General features: G+C 34.3%; 1 protein-coding gene across 12 annotated transcripts in view; it reads right to left on the reverse strand.

The window, feature by feature from the left end:
- Meltrin (disintegrin and metalloproteinase domain-containing protein meltrin) overlaps positions 1-20,947 on the reverse strand; it is a 194,333-nt gene extending 173,386 nt beyond the window's left edge. For 2 of the 12 annotated variants that reach the window (XM_017609268.1, XM_017609280.1), the window contains exons 1-2: positions 20,727-20,947; positions 19,281-20,013 (exon numbers count right to left, since the gene is read on the reverse strand). In XM_017609268.1, the coding sequence (XP_017464757.1) occupies positions 19,281-19,392 (112 nt within the window). In that variant the 5' untranslated portion in view covers positions 19,393-20,013; positions 20,727-20,947. Of the gene's footprint in view, positions 1-19,280; positions 20,014-20,190; positions 20,313-20,639 lie in introns of all 12 variants that reach the window. The other 10 variants (XM_017609273.1, XM_017609274.1, XM_017609271.1 and 7 more) reach the window with 10 other exon arrangements.
- Positions 20,948-21,687: the final 740 nt, after the last annotated feature.

Here is a 21,687-nt window from a genome sequence, read left to right on the forward strand (position 1 = left end):
ACTTTGTTATAGAAATTTATCGATTTTATTATCGATATTTGTCGATTTTATTTCCATTTTTAACGATTTTGTTTTGGATATTTTTATCGATTTTGTTGTGGATATTTTGATCGATATTTTTATCGATTTTGTTATCGATATTCTTATCGATTTTGTCATCGATATTTATCGATTTTGTTATCGATATTTATCGATTTTGTTATTGATATTTATAGATTTTGTTATCGATATTTATCGATTTTGTTATCGATATTTATCGATTTTGTTATCGATAGTTATCGATTTTATGATCGATATTTATCGATTTTGTTATAGATTTTGGCATCGATATTTATGGATTTTGTTATGGATATTTTTATCGATTTTTTATGGATAATTTTATCGATGTTTATCGGGTTTCTAATAGATTTTGCTACCAATATTATTATCGATTTTGCTATCGAAATTTTTATCGAATTTTTCATCGATTTTGTTATCGACATTTTTATCGGTTTTGTTATCGATATTTTGTTGTATGTTACTATCGATTTTGTTATCGATAGAGTATAAAGACAAAAATGAAGATAAAGGAAAACAGAATAACATAAATGTAATTAGAACGAACAGGGGTAGAGATAGGGATCTAGATAGGAAAAAGACAAAAAAGCAAAAGCAGATGTATGTATGTATGTACATATGTATGCATATTGGTTATGAGACAAAACAGATGTGTGCATATGTAACGTAAGTTTCACTTCTCCAGTATGGCCCAGACCCACTTACTTTTACTTTAGTTTGGAGTTTACTAGTATGCATCTAATTCACATTGCACGGCAAACTGAGTTCCTTGTATTGTAGGTGGGCAATGTTACACATTATATAGATAACTAGCAATTACCCGGCGTGCTTCGCTGCGCCTTAAATGTATTTTTGTGTTGTAACTCTCCCCCTAAGCTCTTATGGCCTCATTTACAAAATATTTTTAAAGAGCTTTATGAAGTTAGATTTAAAAAAATCGATCTATGAAGCATTGTTTATTTTTTTTTTGAGTTAATATATTTTCGAAGGTAATTAGAAAATATGTAAAGAACCGACTTTCTCTTGGAAATTTAATTTATAATCTTATAACTGGAGTCTACTATCGCACCCTTTCCTCAAACGTGTATTGATTCAATATTCAAATAACGTATATTTATATAATTTGAAAAAATCTCCCTACTATACAAATATGTACAGCAATATTAAATAATATTTTCAAATGTTGTGAGAGGGAGTAACAAAACAAAATTACTTTTAAGGCGCAGCGAAGCACGCCGGGTATTCGCTAGTGTCACATGAAATTAACTGAGCAAAGTACAATGAATAGCTGTTAAACAATGGCACCATCTACTTTAAATGAAACATACTTATTTTCGTGGGGGATACTCACACACCATATACTTTTCTATTGAAATTTTTCCTGAATTTTCCTAGCTATAAACCTCCAACGAATGCAAAACCGTGAAAATCGGTTCGTGCGTTCTGGAGTTATAGCGTCAGGAAGGAAAACCCTACTTATTTTTATATTAATTTTTATATTAAAGAAGATTAAAGAACTGTCCGCATTACTCAATTTTATTTTTCACTAAAACGGTATTCATGAATTTTTTAATTTTTTTTTTATTTGCTTCCGCATACTTTTGACATAACAGCTTTCATTTTATGCCGATATTAAACAAATACAGCCTAAGTTTACCCGGGTCCACGTTTTGGTCTGTATCTCGTGACCCAAGTCACCCAGCTATATGAAAAGTGCTCAATCTTAAAGCATTCATGAACAGCTTTCATTTGATACCCATATTAAACAAATACACCCAAGGTTACCCAGGTCCACGTTTTGGTCTATATCTCGAGACCCTAGTCACCCAGCTATTTGAAAAGTGCTCTATCTTAAAGCATTCATGAACAGCTTTAATTTGATACCCATATTAAACAAATACATCCTAAGGTTACCCGGGTCCACGTTTTGGTCTGTATCTCGAGACCCTAGTCACCCAGCTATATGAAAAGTGCTCAATCTTAAAGCATTCATGAACAGCTTTCATTTGATACCCATATTGAACAAATACACCCAAGGTTACCCAGGTCAACGTTTTGGTCTATATCTCGAGACCCTAGTCACGCAGCTATATGAAAAGTGCTCTATCTTAAAGCGTTCATGAACAGCTTTAATTTGATACCCATATTAAACAAATACATCCTAAGGTTACCCGGGTCCACGTTTTGGTCTGTATCTCGAGACCCTAGTCACCCAGCTATATGAAAAGTGCTCAATCTTAAAGCATTCATGAACAGCTTTCATTTGATACCCATACTGAACAAATATACCCAAGGTTACCCAGGTCCACGTTTTGGTCTATATCTCGAGACCCTAGTCACCCAGCTATATGAAAAGTGCTCAATCTTAAAGCATTCATGAACGGCTTTCATTTGATACCCATATTGAACAAATACACCCAAGGTTACCCAGGTCCACATTTTGGTCTATATCTCGAGACCCTAGTCACCCAGCTATATGAAAATTGCTCTATCTTAAAGCACTCATGAACAGCTTTAATTTTATACCCATATTAAACAAATACATCCTAAGGTTACCCGGGTCCACGTTTTGGGGCCACGCCCCCTTTATATATCAAAATATTTTTTACCCTGTGACCATCCCTGGAAGATATCCAGTGCGTGTGTAATTTGGTTACGATCGGCTTATTCGTTTAGGAGCCAAGTGTGTCTATAGGTACATACATAATTTGAATTTTATATATATAGATTTAGTCGATTTGGCAGTGAAAAAATTGTACCATTAAGTAATAGATAATATTTTGAAATGAAATTAATGAAGAATTTTTCGATAACAATATCTATAAGTAGATATGTATATAACGACTCTTATAAGTATACAGATATCGATATCGAAAAATGTTTCCATACTAATATTGACAAATTAGTTTATCGAAATGAATGCAAGTGTGTAAGTATTTAAAAATATCAGTACTTATACATTTGTACATACATGAGAATATTGATAATTAAAAAGAATAACTAATACAAGCTTGTTCAAATCGATATCGTTGCGTCATCGATGAGGATACCTACAATCGTATCTATGTATAACAATATTAAAATTTTTTATATAAAAAAGAATGTCGGCAGCGATGTCGATAACACTAACTAATTCGATATGATAACTAGTAATTTTTAGCAAAAAAAAAACCGACTTCAACTCCCATATAAAAAAACTATATATATATATATATATCTCATGATCCGCTGATCGGGTCTTAACCATATTAGTATGGGACCACCTCTGAGACACTACCTTTCCGATGCAAAAAGAATTATCGAAATCGGTTGACGTGGTCCAAAGTTATGCGGTAACATACATAAAAAAAAAAAAAAAAATATTCCGACGAACTGATAACCTCCTCCTTTTTTGGAAGTCGGTTAAAAATATAATTTAGGCTCCGGGCAGATTTCGTCGAAGTCTCAAAAGTGCAAACACACTCCTTTTCGTTTTTTAGTGCGCTACGATAGCTGTAAAGTAGCACAACTTGGAAATGAATATTAAATAAAATAAAATTATACTAAAATAATATGAAATAAAAAAAGTAGAATTATATAAGTTAAATGAAATGCATTGAAAGTAAAAAAATTTAGCTCATATGCTAACTGTAGTATATATTTGTCATATTCACTTTGCAACTACATTCAAATCAGGCATTTCTTAAAAGTGGAATTTCATAGGTTTTTTTATTATGTCATTCTTTGTTATTGCATTTCATTGTTTTGTTTATATTTTCTTTCTAACTTACGTAGCTGTACATAAGCCTACATTAATGTATTAAAATGTTGTGTGTGTGTAAATACATACATATGTATGTATGTATGTGAGCAAGTTTAAATCTTTTCGAAGTCTCATTAAAGCTGCTTTGCCATAATTGCGCAAACATAGTAAAAACTAAGTGGTTGCATATTTTTAACGGCTCTTGCAAACATACACATGTGCAACGCACCTACCCAGTGGGAAAAGTAGTAATTCAATACATGTGTGATAAATAATATAATGGTTTTCTTATTAGTTTTAGAATCTTTACTGACTGATATGTAATCAGCATTCTTCTTCTTTATTGGCGCTGTAACCGCCTAAGCGATTTTGGCCGAGTCCAAAACAGCACGCCAGTCATTTCTCTTCTGTGCTAACTGACGCCAATTGGAAATGCCAAGTGAAGCCAAGTTCTTCTCCACCTGGTCTCTCCAACGCAGAGGAGGCCTTCCCCTTCCTCTGTTACCAGCATCGCGGCCCGCGTTGAATATTTTCAGAGCAGGAGCGTTTCTGTCCATTCGAACGACTTGGCCAAGCCATCGGAGCCGCTGAATTTTTTATTCGCTGCACTATATCTATATCGTTGTAAAGCTCATATCTCGTAGCTTTAAAATCAGCATTCTAACGTATCCAAAAAGTTCCAAAAATTAAATATTAAATAACATATATTCCTCGATACCAGGTAATGCAAAATTGAATGCCCACTTTTCTTAGGTCATCGCCGCGGGGGAGAAATGAATGTGAAAACGGTTGCTTTACTGATTATTTTCTCGATTACCTTACACAACATTTTCCCACTGGGTATAGGTAAATACATACATGTGTATATATGTATGTACATAAGAATTCAAACATGGTAAATGGTTATAATTGCTTGTTATTTTAAAGGTATGTATATAGTACTATATATTTACATATGTATATAAGTACTCGCATGTTCATATGCACAAACAAATCTATTACACATTGAACTAACATCTTCGCTCTTGTTGGCATAATTGCACGTAATTGCGCGGCACACTGCAAATAGTAACAAAACAGCTTTTGTCTTTGGCTTAACAGACACATTCATGCCAACTCGGCACTCATAAATGTCTGTCTACCTGCAATATGCACATATGTACTAGTACATAGCTACTGACCTTATTTGCGCGTAGTTTTATTGGTTAATGCATTGTTAAATTTGTAGCAACCTAACTTGGCAGTGGTTGCATTGCAGTTACAAACAAAAATATTGTCATTGCATATTGGCAACAACTATGATGACTGAATGCAGAAGCAAACAGAAAGAAAGGAATTCGAGTCAAAAACCTGTTAGGAGTTATGTGATTATGCTCGATTTTATTATGGCATTTTTGAATATTTACGTAGATATTTCGGATCAGATGAAGACAATTTTTTATACATAAGTGCTAAAGTGACGGCCAAGCAGTGACTGCGAGGTTCAATTTTCACACAAATTTTAACCTCTGACTTATTTAGATTGAATTCTGCGCAGGATCTAGGCACACATTTACATACGTATAATTGGATTTTTTGTGATTTTCTAACATCAGCCATGACTTTGCCTTATTGAATTTTAAAAGAATGCCTAAACTCTTTTTTGAAACTTGCTCACTGAAAAAACTCTTCGAAATAGTAATAACACCAGCACACAAAAAAAACTGGTGAGTGCTTTTAACCAGACCCACCTAGCGACATTTATTTCGACCCACTGAATCCGAATCTGAGGCCGTTTTACTCTTACACTTCCTAAGCTTCGAGCTAATTGCGAAAATAGTTAAAAAGTGGCAATAACTCGCCATACACCAAATTATGTAGGACTAATACTTTCGAAAATACTTGCAATTTTAGTAAAAAAAAAAAATGTATTAATAAATGTACTTATTTATTAATTTTTATTGTTTGAGCACATTGAACTTTGATGGACTTGGGCGAGCCTAAGATATTGACCAAAAATTGCCATCTTTCACACAGATTGTTTTTAGAGCATTATGAACCATATTTTTGCTATTACCAATCAAACTTCAAAAAAACGGAATTTCGGCCCACGCTAATATGTAGCAAGCCGTCGAAAAACGTGTTTGTGCAAAAATTTTAATTGTAGTTATTTCGGTAGAATACCCATACAATAAAAATTTTTAATTGAGAAACAACAAAAAATAGTTTATCCCTCTGTTAACAACATCCCTTCCGCAACGTTTTATTTAAATCGAAGATTCTTCTAGAAATTGGCGTGGCAATATCTATTCGCTACCAGCGTTTGTTTCAGAACTTTTTGTTTGTAAGAAAGGAAAGTCTCATTTTGAAGTTATTGCAATGCATTTTTTACCAAGCCACGTTATATGAAGAACGTGTTCTGAAAGTTTCAAAAACCAGCAATTTCTTTGTAAGGAGATTTCTTGCTTTGCTCCATATTGCTTGCAGTGTATGTTATTTTCGCTTATACCAGGCGACCGCTTAGGGGTGCATACTACTACTGCGTTGGTCCTCGGTTCGATTCCTGCTCCGGGCAACATTTAAATTATAAAGTTTTCTAGCAGTGATCGCCTCTCGTCAGTCCCGAGTGTATTTCTGTCATGGAAAAGCTTCTCATAAAAATCCATTTGCCGTTCGGAACCGGGTAATACTGTAAGCCAAGACATTATTATTATGTGGCTTTCAAAAACTGGTTTTACGAACATCACGGTTTTGAGCGGATACTAAGTTAAATCGAAGGAAATGTCTAAATTGTGTATATACATAGTATATCTTAAAGACTGTGATTTATGATTTACAGAGGTTGTCATTAAAAATATTCGTAAGATTATATGGATTTGGTTGCAGCAGATAACCGAACTTGAGGAATTTTCTCGAGGTCCTTTTATAGAAGGAGTAAAACTCGCCAAATTTATCAGGAAAAAATTTTATATTAGTATTTTGTTCAAACTCCACTACTTTGTTACTATAGTTACTAGTGATCAACGTGAGACAGATTTTTTTTCTACCGCGGTTTCTTTATCGACATATACGAGTTTCAACAAGCACGTCTCAGCCCTTTTTCTTAGGACCAAATTCGCAACGTATAGTTAACCACTGGCAAGAGTTTAACTAACAATTTTGATATTCACAGTACTCAGTTAATAAGAGCTTAAACCAGCAAGCCCCCATAAATAAATTAACCTTTTCTTGATCGAATTTCAAATTTGTATAGATATATATATATTATTTTTAGAATTGTTATATTTTCCGGCGATATAAATTTCTATAGTTACCTATGTGATTGCGAATACAAATTCATAGTTAAACTCTTGCTTATGGTTAAGTTAACAACGGTATAACTAAGCACTGTGAGTTCGGCCCTTAGAGTCAAGAGTTTTCTTAAAATTCTTATATGACACTTATGAATGAAAAACTGCTAACCTATTAGAACTTTTACCGTACTTTTTGGTGGAAATTATAATTTTATGCAATTTTTCAAAAAAATTCCAAAAAAAAATCCTTTTTTTACAATTTTGGTTTTTTTCGCAAATGTTTTATTACGAGAGCTTATTTTTTAAGTTTTCCAACGATACATAATTTGTATTGGGCGCCGACTACAAGTTTTTAATTGAACGCACTCGGGTCCGCCGTTCAAAATTCTCGTGTGCCGTACGACCCATATCAAGGATCAGGCTAGCCGAACAGGAAAAGCTAAAAGGGTATGCTTTTATGTATGGAATTTTGAAAAAAAAAGAGTTCGTCTGATCATCTGGGACACCCTAATATACACACATAAATCTGTGCTCTCATTTCTAAAAGGGGCCTTAATCTGCTGAAATTAATTTTTAACTAACGACCACAAATCCTTGCATAAATAACGAAGGTCGTACTGTTTTCAAAGCATAGTTGTCTTTAAGATATTGGAAAGCCATTTGAAGGTTAATTTATTTGAATTGTTTAACTCAGAAACTATGTTTTAAATCTCTATCGGTAAAATAAAAAACCGCAACTAACTGTTTTACATATGCATGTATGTAGATATATGTTATATACGTTCATTGAATTTCAAAACTATTTATAACAACTTTTCCTCAAGCCAATTCAATTTTACGCCTTTCAATAAACTTTCAATTTCACTGCAATTTCTACAACATTTTCTTTATGTAGCATTTGCACACTGGGCAAAATATTCAATTAAAAGTGATTATTCGCAATCATGTCATTAATTGAATGTTATGCAGAGTGGATACTTTCTAATTTCTTTGCTGCGCGTGCCACACCGGCGAATAGCTGGCTGGCGCGACGGTGGACCAGTAATTGCCATTGTATCGGTTGAGTATTGATGATAGCGGCTAAAAGCGAAAGCATCTTCACTGTGCGATACTTTTTCCAGTAGAATAAAAAAAATATACTAATATCGGTCGACAGAAAAATTAAATAAATAAATAAAAACTAAAGGGAAACTGCATGTAAAGCCGATTTGCAAAAAAAAAAGTAAAGACGAACGAAAGAAACGTCAAATGTGTAACAAAGCAAAGTAATAAAAATTTCTATTCACGCCCGAAACAATCGGCTAGGTACTGTTGAACACCAGCGTTTTTGTTAATTTTTTGTTTCATGAAACTTTTGTGAAACATGTAAAAATTATAAACTAAGAGAGATTGCACAGCTTTTACGCATTTCTTCGCGCTCTACAAAGTTCGCATTTTTACTACCTTATAAAAAAATTGCATTTGGGAAAGTAAAAATGGAAACAAAACATTAAATAGAATCGCCCGTTGAGCAAAAACCGGCTTTTGGCCAACATCAAAAGTACTCTCTAAGCGCAAACAACTATGATGAACTGGCGGCACGTGGCATATGCCATGAAGCAAGCAGTCAGCACAGCATCTGGTATGCGTATGTAGTAGGTGGTATGCATACTTTGCGCAGTAAGTGTGCAACTATGTTTAAACCTTCGAATAGCAAGTGAGGAAAAACCACTAAAATTTTGTAAAACCGAATGAAACAAAAAATAAAAGTAAAAAATATTGCTATAAAAGTTTAAAATATGCAAATCTGTAGCAGTGGCAGTGCTAGAAGCCACTACTGAAAGTTTGATTTTAGCTTTTATGTACATAGAATTTGAAATGGGGTGTAGCTGGGCTGCAAGCTTAGTTGTATGGCGGTGAAGTGTGGTTTTTAGATTTTAGATATTTTTAGATTTTACAGTTTTTATAACCGAGCCCACTTGTGTACAGCCAAAGCGATCGAGATATGCAGACACAGACAAATGTATACATACATACTCAGAACGAATAGAGAAGTCGATTAAGCCATGTCTGTCTATCCGTCCTTCCGTGTTACCCTTTATTCATACCTCGCGTGGTTTGAAAATGGGCGAAATCGGACTGTAACCACGCTCACCTCCCGGCACCCTGAAATTGTGCATATGGAAACTGTGCATACGAAATAATGCATATGAAAAAACCGAAATAATGCATACGAAAAAAACCGAAATAATGCATATATGCACAGTTTCGGTTGAAAACCGCAATAATGCATATTAGAAAAACCGAAATTATGCATATGCACTCTTTCGTTTGAAAACCGAAATAACGCATATGAGAAAAACGAAGTAATGCATACATGCACAGTTTCGGTTCAAAACCGAAATAATGCATATGGCTAAAACCGAAATAAAGCGTACATGCACAGTTTCGGATGAAAACCGAAATAATGCATATGAGAAAATACCGAAATTATGCATATGCATACTTTCGTTTTAAAAGCGAAATAATGCATATGAAAAAAACCGAAATAATGCATATATGCACAGTTTCGGTTGAAAACCGCAATAATGCATATTAGAAAAACCGAAATTATGCATATGCACTCTTTCGTTTGAAAACCGAAATAACGCATATGAGAAAAACGAAGTAATGCATACATGCACAGTTTCGGTTCAAAACCGAAATAATGCATATGGCTAAAACCGAAATAAAGCGTACATGCACAGTTTCGGATGAAAACCGAAATAATGCATATGAGAAAATACCGAAATTATGCATATGCATACTTTCGTTTTAAAAGCGAAATAATGCATATGAAAAAAACCGAAATAATGCATATATGCACAGTTTCGGTTGAAAACCGCAATAATGCATATTAGAAAAACCGAAATTATGCATATGCACTCTTTCGTTTGAAAACCGAAATAACGCATATGAGAAAAACGAAGTAATGCATACATGCACAGTTTCGGTTCAAAACCGAAATAATGCATATGGCTAAAACCGAAATAAAGCGTACATGCACAGTTTCGGATGAAAACCGAAATAATGCATATGAGAAAATACCGAAATTATGCATATGCATACTTTCGTTTTAAAAGCGAAATAATGCATATGAAAAAAACCGAAATAATGCATATATGCACAGTTTCGGTTGAAAACCGCAATAATGCATATTAGAAAAACCGAAATTATGCATATGCACTCTTTCGTTTGAAAACCGAAATAACGCATATGAGAAAAACGAAGTAATGCATACATGCACAGTTTCGGTTCAAAACCGAAATAATGCATATGGCTAAAACCGAAATAAAGCGTACATGCACAGTTTCGGATGAAAACCGAAATAATGCATATGAGAAAATACCGAAATTATGCATATGCATACTTTCGTTTTAAAAGCGAAATAATGCATATGAAAAAAACCGAAATAATGCATATATGCACAGTTTCGGTTGAAAACCGCAATAATGCATATTAGAAAAACCGAAATTATGCATATGCACTCTTTCGTTTGAAAACCGAAATAACGCATATGAGAAAAACGAAGTAATGCATACATGCACAGTTTCGGTTCAAAACCGAAATAATGCATATGGCTAAAACCGAAATAAAGCGTACATGCACAGTTTCGGATGAAAACCGAAATAATGCATATGAGAAAATACCGAAATTATGCATATGCATACTTTCGTTTTAAAAGCGAAATAATGCATATGAAAAAAACCGAAATAATGCATATATGCACAGTTTCGGTTGAAAACCGCAATAATGCATATTAGAAAAACCGAAATTATGCATATGCACTCTTTCGTTTGAAAACCGAAATAACGCATATGAGAAAAACGAAGTAATGCATACATGCACAGTTTCGGTTCAAAACCGAAATAATGCATATGGCTAAAACCGAAATAAAGCATACATGCACAGTTTCGGTTGAAACCGAAATAATGTCTAAATGCACAGTTTCCATATGCGCAATTTCGGTGCCCCTCACCTCCCATATAACGGAATATTCGAAAAATGCGAAAACTACGGTATTTCAATAATATTGGAACATAATTGTTGAAAATAGTGTAAGTAAAATTATGGTACAAAATAATAAAATTATTATCATGAAATTTTCGGAAAATAGGCGTGACCCCGCCCTTTTATGATGAAATGCTTTACCTCAGTAGCCAACCCTTACCAAACTCGGTATGAGCCTTGCATCGGGTCAAGCAACGAAATCTGTTGAAAATCTTTGAAATCGGGCAATACCACGCCCACCTCCCATATAATGGTAATTTACAAAAACAGGAAAACTGCGATAAATCAGTAACTACTGAAGCTAATTCACTCAAAATCGATGATTGCAGTGTCAACTTAGCGGAAAGTTCGATTGTTACATATTTTTGGATAATGAACGTAGCGCCGCACGCTTATGACCACAAATGGGTATCTCGGTAACCGATTAATCAATTTCTACCAAACTCGGTGCACTTAATATCATTGGTACGAAAAATCGATTTGTTGAAAATTGTTAAAATCGGACTAAAATTAAAAATTGTTAAATTTCATGAGTACGAAAACCCCCATAATGTGTTTCCAAAACTGAGGGCACTAATTTACTCCAAGTTAATACTTACCACAATCTCTTACCAATTAATAATACTGTTATAGACTTTTAGGAATTGGGCGTGTCACCGCCCAGTTTATGACTACATAGGTGTATCTAAGTAACCGCCTCAAAGATATCTACCAAACTTGTATCAATGATTCCTTTAAGGCTAACTCAGCATATTATCGAAAACGTTTTAAATCGGGAAAAACTCCCCTGCTGTTCATGCACATTCGGGTATACTTATAAAATTCGGTTTCACCCGAACTTATACTTCTTTACTTGTTTGTTTTGAGTTTGTTGAACTTAATGGGCCGTAGTTATAGTCAAAATAAGGCCAACTCTGAAATTAGTAGCAGGTCTTTTAACGTAATTTTCAATGCGATATATGAAAGTTTTAAGCGGCATTTTTGTTTTGGTTTTTTGTTAGTTATGCTCTAGACTAAATAGAAATCTAGCCTTATGTTCAAAAATATTTGAAAAAAATTGGAGTGGTTTAGTTTTTTGTGTTGGCATACCCGAATGGACAATATTTTTATGGTGCTTTGGAACGATTTTTCGTCATCTAATCACATTTTTGATTTGGAGACCAACTGGTTTCGTCGTTGTGCCATTTTTACACGAAATGACTAGGAATGGTAGAAATTCGTTGTAAAATACATTATCACCCGTATGCTGTAATCCGAAAGTTCGTAGTTACGAATTCGTAGCTCCGTTCCGAAACTTCGAAAATTGGTATGCTGTAATCCGATCGTAACTATCAACGGCGTTGCCAACTAAAATAGTGAAATTCAAAGTTCTTACTCAGCTGCTTTGGCAGAAACAAATCAAAATAAATATACATAATCGCAAGTGAATAGTGAAATTAAAAAAAATTAGTTTAATCATTATTGGAAAAGACTTTTCCTTAATTAAGTAGAATACAAAGGATTCAGTGGCCGGTGCACTTTTGTCCCAGAAGGAAGAACAGCTTACAGTTGCATTAATAAAAAAAGGAGATTGCTAAGAGATTGTTCTGATCCATTTAGTTTAAATGATAAAATGTAAGCTCCCTCCTTTTAAAGGCCTCCATTTCACTACATATTGTGCCGCTTTAATTCTGGAACGCTTTCCCAAAATTCCACCACATCCTCTTTAGCACCTTTTACAAAGCCTCGACCAATGTCCGGCCTTTCGCTCATGTATTCCACCAGTTTTTCGTATTGCTAACGATTTGTTGTGATCTTCGATCTGTTAATTTTTTAAACATTTAATAATACATTTTTTTTTCTATACACACTTCAACTTACATACATATTTTTGCATTTACACACTTTATTTTACTGATATTTTAAAACAATTTGTTTCGCTCCGAAACGAGTTGCTATTCGTACAAAATTTCCGACAAATACATAAAAATGACAGCTACGAGTTTCCAAATTACGATACGACAACGCGGATTTCAGTATACCAATTTTACGAATCCTAGCAAAATCGAATCTACGACGGATTACAGCATAGGGATATATATCTTCCATCTTTGGGAAAAGTAAGGCTACGGTTACATATTCGGGCGAACTTCTTTTTGACTTGTTCCGACGAGTCCTTTGAAACAAACAATTGCTATTGCAATTGTATTTGCTAATGAGAGTGAACTGCTTGGATGCGAATTATTCGTCCGAAACAAATAACCTTCAAAAAACAAATGTATTACTTATTCGCTAAAACTGGAAAATCTCCCAAGCTTCTGAAGTCTCAACACGATCAATGATCTGTTAAAAATTCTACATATGACAAGAAGAAGAACCTACATACAAATACATACATATAATCAAGTTTAGTAGAAATTTGTATAGGCGATATACATAAATGCAGGCGTCTATGAAAGCACATCTATATGTATATAAATTGGCACTAAATGAACAGTTTTGTATGCATATAGGTACATATAATAAAAAAGCTTATAAAAACAGGTATGGTTGTAAAGCTTTAAGCAGAGATCACACGATTTGTACATTTTACATTTGGCAATCACAGAGTGCTGTTGTCTAGAAATTTTTAACGAGAATGAATTCAGCTCAATAACCACTTTCCAAACAACACCACTCTCTAACGGTAAAAATGGATAAATCTGTACAAATATACAAATCGTGTGATCCCTGCTTTAGACTTCTAGATACCAATCGTTGTATTTTTATTGATTGTGCGGTGAGTTGTGTGCTTATATACAAACGTACATAAAATGTGTGTGCGCATGCACAACTATTCATAATCAGGTTTTTGTTTAGCTTTCAATGCCAAATCAAAACAGGTCGTGATAAAGAATACACTAAAAGCGCATTATTCCTTTGCATGAAGGTGTGTTGCACATACATATGTATGTATGTATTTATTTACTGCAGCTTAGTTAATAAATAAAACGCAGCGGTTTCCAAATTTCTTTAACGTTTTACATAAAATAAATATATGTAAATATAATGATAGTTTTTCTCAAAAAAGCTTAAACTATCGATAGTTTAAAGCCACATCCGGTTATATTCATAGTAGGTTTGTTCCAAATGGGTGCCCAAAACAGTCCTGAAAGCATTCCTCACGCTAGAAAAATGGGTAATAGAGAGCGAATACCTTCCACTTTTGGATCGTAATTGTCTTCTTCTTCATACCCGAAACAGCCCGGACTTTTTTCCGGGCGGAAATGTGCAAGAAGCCAATTTGAAATAACAGCTGTTGTTTGTTTACATCCGATAGCAAGTTTCGTAAAATACAAAAATTAAAAATAGCACTTAAGGTTCAGAAATGTAGGTAGGAGGGCAATAGCAGCCAAAATATTCTTTACTAGGCTTATAATTTTATTTTTAATTGTAAGCTTCAGTGATATGTAGATATGAAAATAAATAAATAAAATTCGATAACAAAATGCTTTACTTAGACAGAACTATACATTTTAAAGCAATCATTAAACATAAAGTGAATTTTAAAGTTAAATATTTGAGAAAACGGCCCTAAGTGTGTTTATATTCTCAATATTTTCTTCTTTTTTTTGTTTTTGATAACATCCCGGTTATTTTGGAACAGTTATTATTATTATTACATTACATTGACTATCGATGGTACCGCTTGACACTATCGATAATATTGCTGCAAACTATCAACGAGTAGTGATGGTTTTTTCTTCAACAGGAAAACTATCGATGGTGGCACTATCGATAGTTTTAAAACTCTAAGGGAGGCGACATTTGACCAGTTTCGGCTTTTTTTCCTTGTTTGTTTAATGTTTATTATTTTTTTATAAAAATACGGCTCACTATCTCACAAACACCATATTGATGGCTGGGTAGAAGATCGGCTTATCTCGGCAGCCAGTTCGAAAACGTCCTATCCAAAAAACTTTTCAAGAACACCCTCAGAATTTGGTTCAAAAACTGTATCTCAACTGAAAATATATTGAAAACACGTTCAGATAAGGTGTTTTTGAACCGAATTATGAAATACGGCGTTCTTCAATTCAATTCTGAAACGAGGCGTTCTTGAAATGTTTTTTGAGATAGCGCGTTTCGAACTGGCTGCCGAGATAGGTCGATATTTCACTTAGCCGTCAATATGTACTGAGAATTTTCTTGATATCAGTGTGACCAGATAAGCCTTTTTGGGCTAGATTTATAGTTTACTTGAATGCCATATAAAAAAGCTTTAGTGTTTCAAAAACTACCATTTAACCTTCAAAAATTATAATGGTAGTGCAAAGTAATATTTCTTTGATACATTTTTTTTTAGGTTTTCAAAAAAAGGTTAGTACGAAGGAAATTTGCAGTAAACAATACTTTTTAATTCGTATTAATTTGTTGGCGTACTACCAGTGTACTCTAATGTTGAAAATAATTATTTTTATTTGGTTTGATGTCCCGTGATGCAATCTGCCCGTTTTTCTTATCCTAAACCGAATTTCTTTTTGCATACCTTAACATAATGTATGTAGCTGTTGGTCTGATATATTTTATTTAGAGGGATTAAAAAATATATATTTAAAGAAAACCGCTTTCACTGAACTTGTCGAGTTGGTAGATTATACAGATTCCTTTTGACTTCAATTTTCATAAGATATTGCTTTTTGTGACAACTTGTAAAATGTATTAGCTTTGGTTTTTGTAATCATCTGGTCACACTGCTTGAGAGCTCGATACTTAGGTGTTACTATTAGGGATGTCGCGAATGTGGAATTTCAGACATCCGTCATCGTTTTTCTATAAGCATTTGAATTATTGGAATCACGAATGATGAGGGTCTCCGAGCCGCTTAGTTCCCGGGTGGTTCCTTCAAAAGCTTCACCTGCAATGAATAGCTTGAAATTAGTTTTGCTTTTCCTATTAGCAGGCAGTCACAATTGATTACTCACCGCTGTCGGTCCCATAAGCTATAAAATCCGTTTTGTTTTTCGATTACATGCGCTTATTGGGTTTTCATATTTTGAGGCAGATGAACGCAAATTTTCAACATATATTGCATGCAAGTCCAACTCGCCAATAGATAATAAGAGAGAACAAATAATTACACTTATATATCCAAGAAAAAGTAGAAAAACCCAGCGATTAATCCAGTTTTTTCAACAGATCTTTGACATATGACATTCGATAGTTACGTAATTCTTACCCAATTAAAGGTCAGACCTACAGTTATTTAATTATTTAAGCATCGAATCCCTTTATAGCTAGACGTTGAACATTTCTGCTGGAAATCTCTATTGAAGGATCTTACTCTTTGACTTTAAATGGCAAAAGAAGGGGGACGTAGAGGGACAATTTTGCCACAGAACCTTTTAGCCAAGGATCCAATGTACATATGTATATCCCTATGAAAAAAATATTTCCCGACAAGAAAAAAAATACTGTTTTTTAAATTTTTTGCTAAAAGGGCCGCACTTGAAACAATTCAAACGCAAATCAAAATTAATGCAGAATCTCCGCGGTTGCGAATGTCAATGCGAATATTCGCAACAACCCCATTACCTACATATCATACATAGAATAGTTAACTGTACCCATCAGAGAAGCGCCGAGCACTAGTTAATCTCCAATGGCACCCCTAGGAGTTGAATTGAGACGACTGTACCCTAGTGGAGACGGGTTTTGGGGCTTCTTAAAAATTTAATGCTCTACAAAAGTGTCCATTGCGGCGTTACTCTAACTCCCAGCAACGAGGTAGTACGGGTCACGAAACTCAATTTTTTTTATGAAATTCTCGTTTTTTCCCCCTATCTCGTAAAGGGCAAGAGCTGTAGATAAAAATATAATAGACATAGTAAATAGGGAGTAAATTATGTGAAATTTTGTATTTATGACTTTTACGTTTCCCTCTCTAAGCCCAACCGTTTTTTTTTATCAGCTGTCAGCATGACTTTTTTCTACCTGCCTTCATATAGTCAAAACAATCTGGAACGGCTGTACCGATTTTTGTGAAATTTCGAACACCTACAGCAGTCTTTCCAAGGATGGTTATAGTCTAAAAAAAATTTCGATCTAGAAAGGGGGCGTGACACTTCCAATACAAACCGAATTTTTCGTGCTGCATATCACTTAAAGTATTTTACCATAAATAGAACTTAGTATGGGTAAATATGAAGTCAATTTATTGCTCAAGGAAGAAAATGGCGGTTATTGGAAAAAGAGGGTGTGGCATCTCCCATACAAACTAAATATTTCATATTGCATATCTCGGGAAGTGTTCATTGTAGAGTACTCGAACATGGTATGGAGATAAATATATGAAAGCAATCGAATACTCATGGAGAAAAGTGGTAGGTACTATTTGAGAACGGGGTGTTGTGTATGTTTGATATGGTCTCTGGATAGTTTCAGCTCACAATTCGACCCGCCAGGTGGAGCTGGAGTCGAGTTATCACTAAAAATTTTATTTGTGATCCGATTTGGCTTATATTGGAAATATGCATTAAAGAAAAATATTGCTGTAAACAAATTTTCCCGCCAAGTGATGCGGTTTGGCCCATATTTGGGATACGTATTGATAATGGCAAAAAAGAGTAACCAGGTGGCGATGGAGTCGAGTGATTACTAAAAAACGTCAAGTGAGATAAAGAGTCGTGAATGATAACTTCAATCTTCTGCACCACTGAGTATGTCGAACTCCCGTCTGTTCCGATTAGCACAATAGTTGTGATTTACAAATATTACTATATCTCAATCTCAAATGACCACCGTTAGATTAACCACCAGAGCCATTGTGCCCCTAGCTAAGACATTCGTCCGAAATAAGTGTACATGTTCTTGGGTTTCTGTAGAACAATCCATTTTGAAATAACCACCAACTATACTATACAGCTTCAGAGACAGATTCAACTAGGGTTGCCAACCGTACTATAATATACAGCATTGTACTATTTTTTGGGTCTGCGTACTACTTATGTATATATTGTTGGAAAAAAATATATGTAGTATGCAAAAATACTATATTTCTTCAATTATAAATATAAATATATTTCAGTAATTTTCAAGATAGAAATGTGTTAAGATGGATGGCATTTATACTGAAATAACAATATTAAAGGAAATATACTTTAATACAAAGGGTCCACAGATTAAAAATGGCAACATTTTTAAAAATACTTAGGGCCAAATTCACAGTGCGTAGTTAACTCAAAATCGATAGTATTCAGTGCAAAAATCTGTAGCTAACTGTCGATTCTGAGTTAACTCCGCACTGTGCGAATTTGGCCCTTAGAAAGATTTACCAAATTTACTTAAAATTATTTCACTTATGCTCTCTATTCCTGCAACTTCGGCATTTGAAGAAAGATTTTTTTCTATTACGATTATGAAATAGTGAGATGGGAGAAATAAAGCGACCATCTCACTAATAAAAAATTTACTTTTGATTTATATTAATTTAAATCTTGATTGCGATGAAGCATATGATACTTTCAAAGAAATATATTTTTTATAGAGGAAATGCATACGAAAGAAAAAATATGTGCACTTAAAAGGCATTTTTCTTTTCTTTAAAAAAAAAAATACTATATATATTTGAAGTGTACTATATTTTTTCAGATTTTTTTTTTAAGTACTATAAATTTCTTAGAAAATGTTGGCAACCCTCGATTCAACATTGAACCGGATCAGTGTTGTCGCCAGGGAGTGAAGAGGGCAAAGTTCTTCAAATTCATTTCGTTGTGCGATTAACCGTGCTATAAAACGCCAGATCATTGGGGAATTTCAGGAACTCCTTCGCGGATATAACACTTGCCTTCCGACGACCCCCAAACCATAATATTAGCAGATAAATCTTGAACGTGAATGGTTGGTTAAAATGTTGTTGAAATGTTTCAATAAAAAAATTAATTTTGGGAGGGACGAAGTTCGCCGGGTCTGCTAGTATATTACTTAAATGGAAAGATATACCTACCTCCAGAAAAATTTTAGCCGTTAGGTCGATTTTTCTTTTTTTGCTTACCACTAATAAATGCTTGTTTTAAGAAACCCGTTTTTAATTACGTGTTTGTTTATAGCCAAGAACTATTTTTATATAGTTTGTAATTATTTGTAAAAAGAAAATTTGTGTATATGTATGTATGTATGTATGTATGTATGCTTATATGTAAGTTCATTCGCATTCCACTTACCTTTAGTTGGCATATTTTCGCTGGCGATGGCAAACGATTCTTTGCAACATATGGCGACCAGCAGTTTCATGAATAATATTAGTTTGAGAGGCGATAAAATTGTTCGTGGCATCTTTCAGCAGTCGGTAATATTTAGCAGCACAGCTGTGCAAAGGAGGTCATACAAATACGTGAAGTATTGGGGAGGGTACAGATGCGCAACTCCGTTGGTTTGTCACAGGCTGCAAAGTAGGTATGAGAGTGAATGCAGTTGCTATTGGATTAGTCAACGGGTACGCTAACGACGCCTTAGGACGTATTTTACGCGGTTGCTAGTTGGGGCAGCGGCAAGCACTTTGTGAAAGAATCGATATAGGCGACGAAACCGTTGGGTGTGGAGTCATTAGTGTTGATATGAAGATTAAAAAGGATGTGCTAATTGTTGTTGTGTTATTCACATCGGCACTGGAATTATCAATGCAAATGTGCTGACACTGCACTTCCTTCGATTGATTCGCCTGCATTAGCTGCTTGCTGGAGATGAAAGCTTCTACATCCACTCCGTCAATATGGACGTATTTCTTTTTTTTTATACACTTAACGGTTTATTTTTTGTTCAATTTGTGTGTACATATTTCTCAGACCTATCTTAGCTTAGCATTGCCGCGTCCGGCTGGTTGCAGCCGGAAATGGCAGGTCAAAGGAGTAAGTTGCCTTCTAAAGTAGCTAAGCTATTAAATTTATTTCAGCGTACCTATTAATTTGAAATCAAAATGCAGGAAGAAATCAAACTGGGTGTGTCTCTGCTTGTTTTTGTTTTTATTTTTATTTTTACTAATGTTTTTGCCCTGTGCCCCGCAGGAGGTGGTGGGCGCGCAATAGCAATGAGTTTTGTTTACGTTCTCTGCTGCTCTTAGCTGTGTTTATTTACCTTTTGTTGACATTCGCAGCTGACTGCACACACGCTTATGCACAAACATACACGAAAGTTTATAATTTTTGTTTACCAATATTAGTTGCAAAATTCTTTTTGTTCACAGCGAAATTTACCTACTTGTTCGAATCGTAAGGTGCAAAATTTAAAACAGATTAAGTTACAGTTAAATAATCGCAAAACACCAGAACTACTCTAGCCGATAAGCGCATTAATAAATAATAGAAACAAAAGACCGAAATACTTGTTACGATTTTTTTTTTTACTTTTTTTAATATTTTTATTTCCACCTCACTTAACACTTTCACGCTTTGCAGGCCACTTTTGCTTCATCAATTTAACACTTTTCGCATTTTGTTTTCAAACCTTTTTATCGCGCAGCTTTGTTCTCTTTAGCTCGCCTTTCAGATATATTTTTACTAGTGCTTTTTCTTGCTTATTCTTACCACTTAGCGCATATATGTGCATATACATACATATGTATATGCCTATATTTTTTTACTACACCACAGAAACAACTTTGCTAAACTTACACACTTTTATTTCCGCTTCTGCTAGTCGCGTAAGAATTTCAATTCAATTTCCGCAATTTCACTATTTCTGCACCGATTAACTCTTTCGATTTTTCTACACGCTACGAAAAAACGATTAATTAGCAGATAGCAGAGACCAGGCATTGAAGAAAAGAAACAAACACGCATCGATCAAAAACACTGCGACGCGGAGCAATCTGAAAACTCCCATTCAATATTCTCCGGTGTCTAATTGAAAACTGAATTGAAGAAAGCAAGCAGACCGATTGGATGGCAAGAACTGATTAGGGTTAGTACTCCACTATGATCGCAGTACATTTAATGGGATTTTCGATAGTATTAAAAATTGACTAAACTTGTCCGCTTTATGCCAGATCTACTTAAACAGCGCTGGCACTACCAAAAATTATTCACATTAATTGTCTTTTGTTTAACTTACGACACATTTACTTGTATTGAAGCAATGGTAATGTGTGGTTTTAAAAATAATTACGAAGGAATTAACTTTCAACTGTAGTTTTACCTAAATGTAATATGCATACGTACATCTATTTATACATCTATATATGTATTTCTAAACGGCATTATTTTTTTTTGGAAGTGTCACAACTCACATAATTTCTAACAGATCCAACCATTAACGACAGTATAAGATAATACATATATGGCGCAAGTTCGCTTAAGTATCACACTTATTTAAGATATAAGGGGATGACGCTATGATCAAACCTTAACCAGCTTTCTTATTCTGGTCGAAAAATATGTGTTATAGCGAAAGGCGAATAAAAAATCGAATACCAAATTTTATTATCTGTTACGATTTAGACCATATTTAGTTGGAATTAGACTTGCTGGAGTTCCAACCCTGCCACGATTTCAACCCTGCATTAAAATCAGCTGATTGTCTGTTGTTGTCAAACAAATGTCACGCTTATTATTTACAAATTGTGATTATTTAAGC

The sequence above is a fragment of the Rhagoletis zephyria genome, unplaced genomic scaffold (assembly GCF_001687245.7).
Source record: "Rhagoletis zephyria isolate East Lansing unplaced genomic scaffold, Rhagoletis_zephyria_1.1 Rzeph_scaffold_00208, whole genome shotgun sequence".
NCBI classification, from domain to species: Eukaryota; Metazoa; Arthropoda; class Insecta; order Diptera; family Tephritidae; genus Rhagoletis; species Rhagoletis zephyria.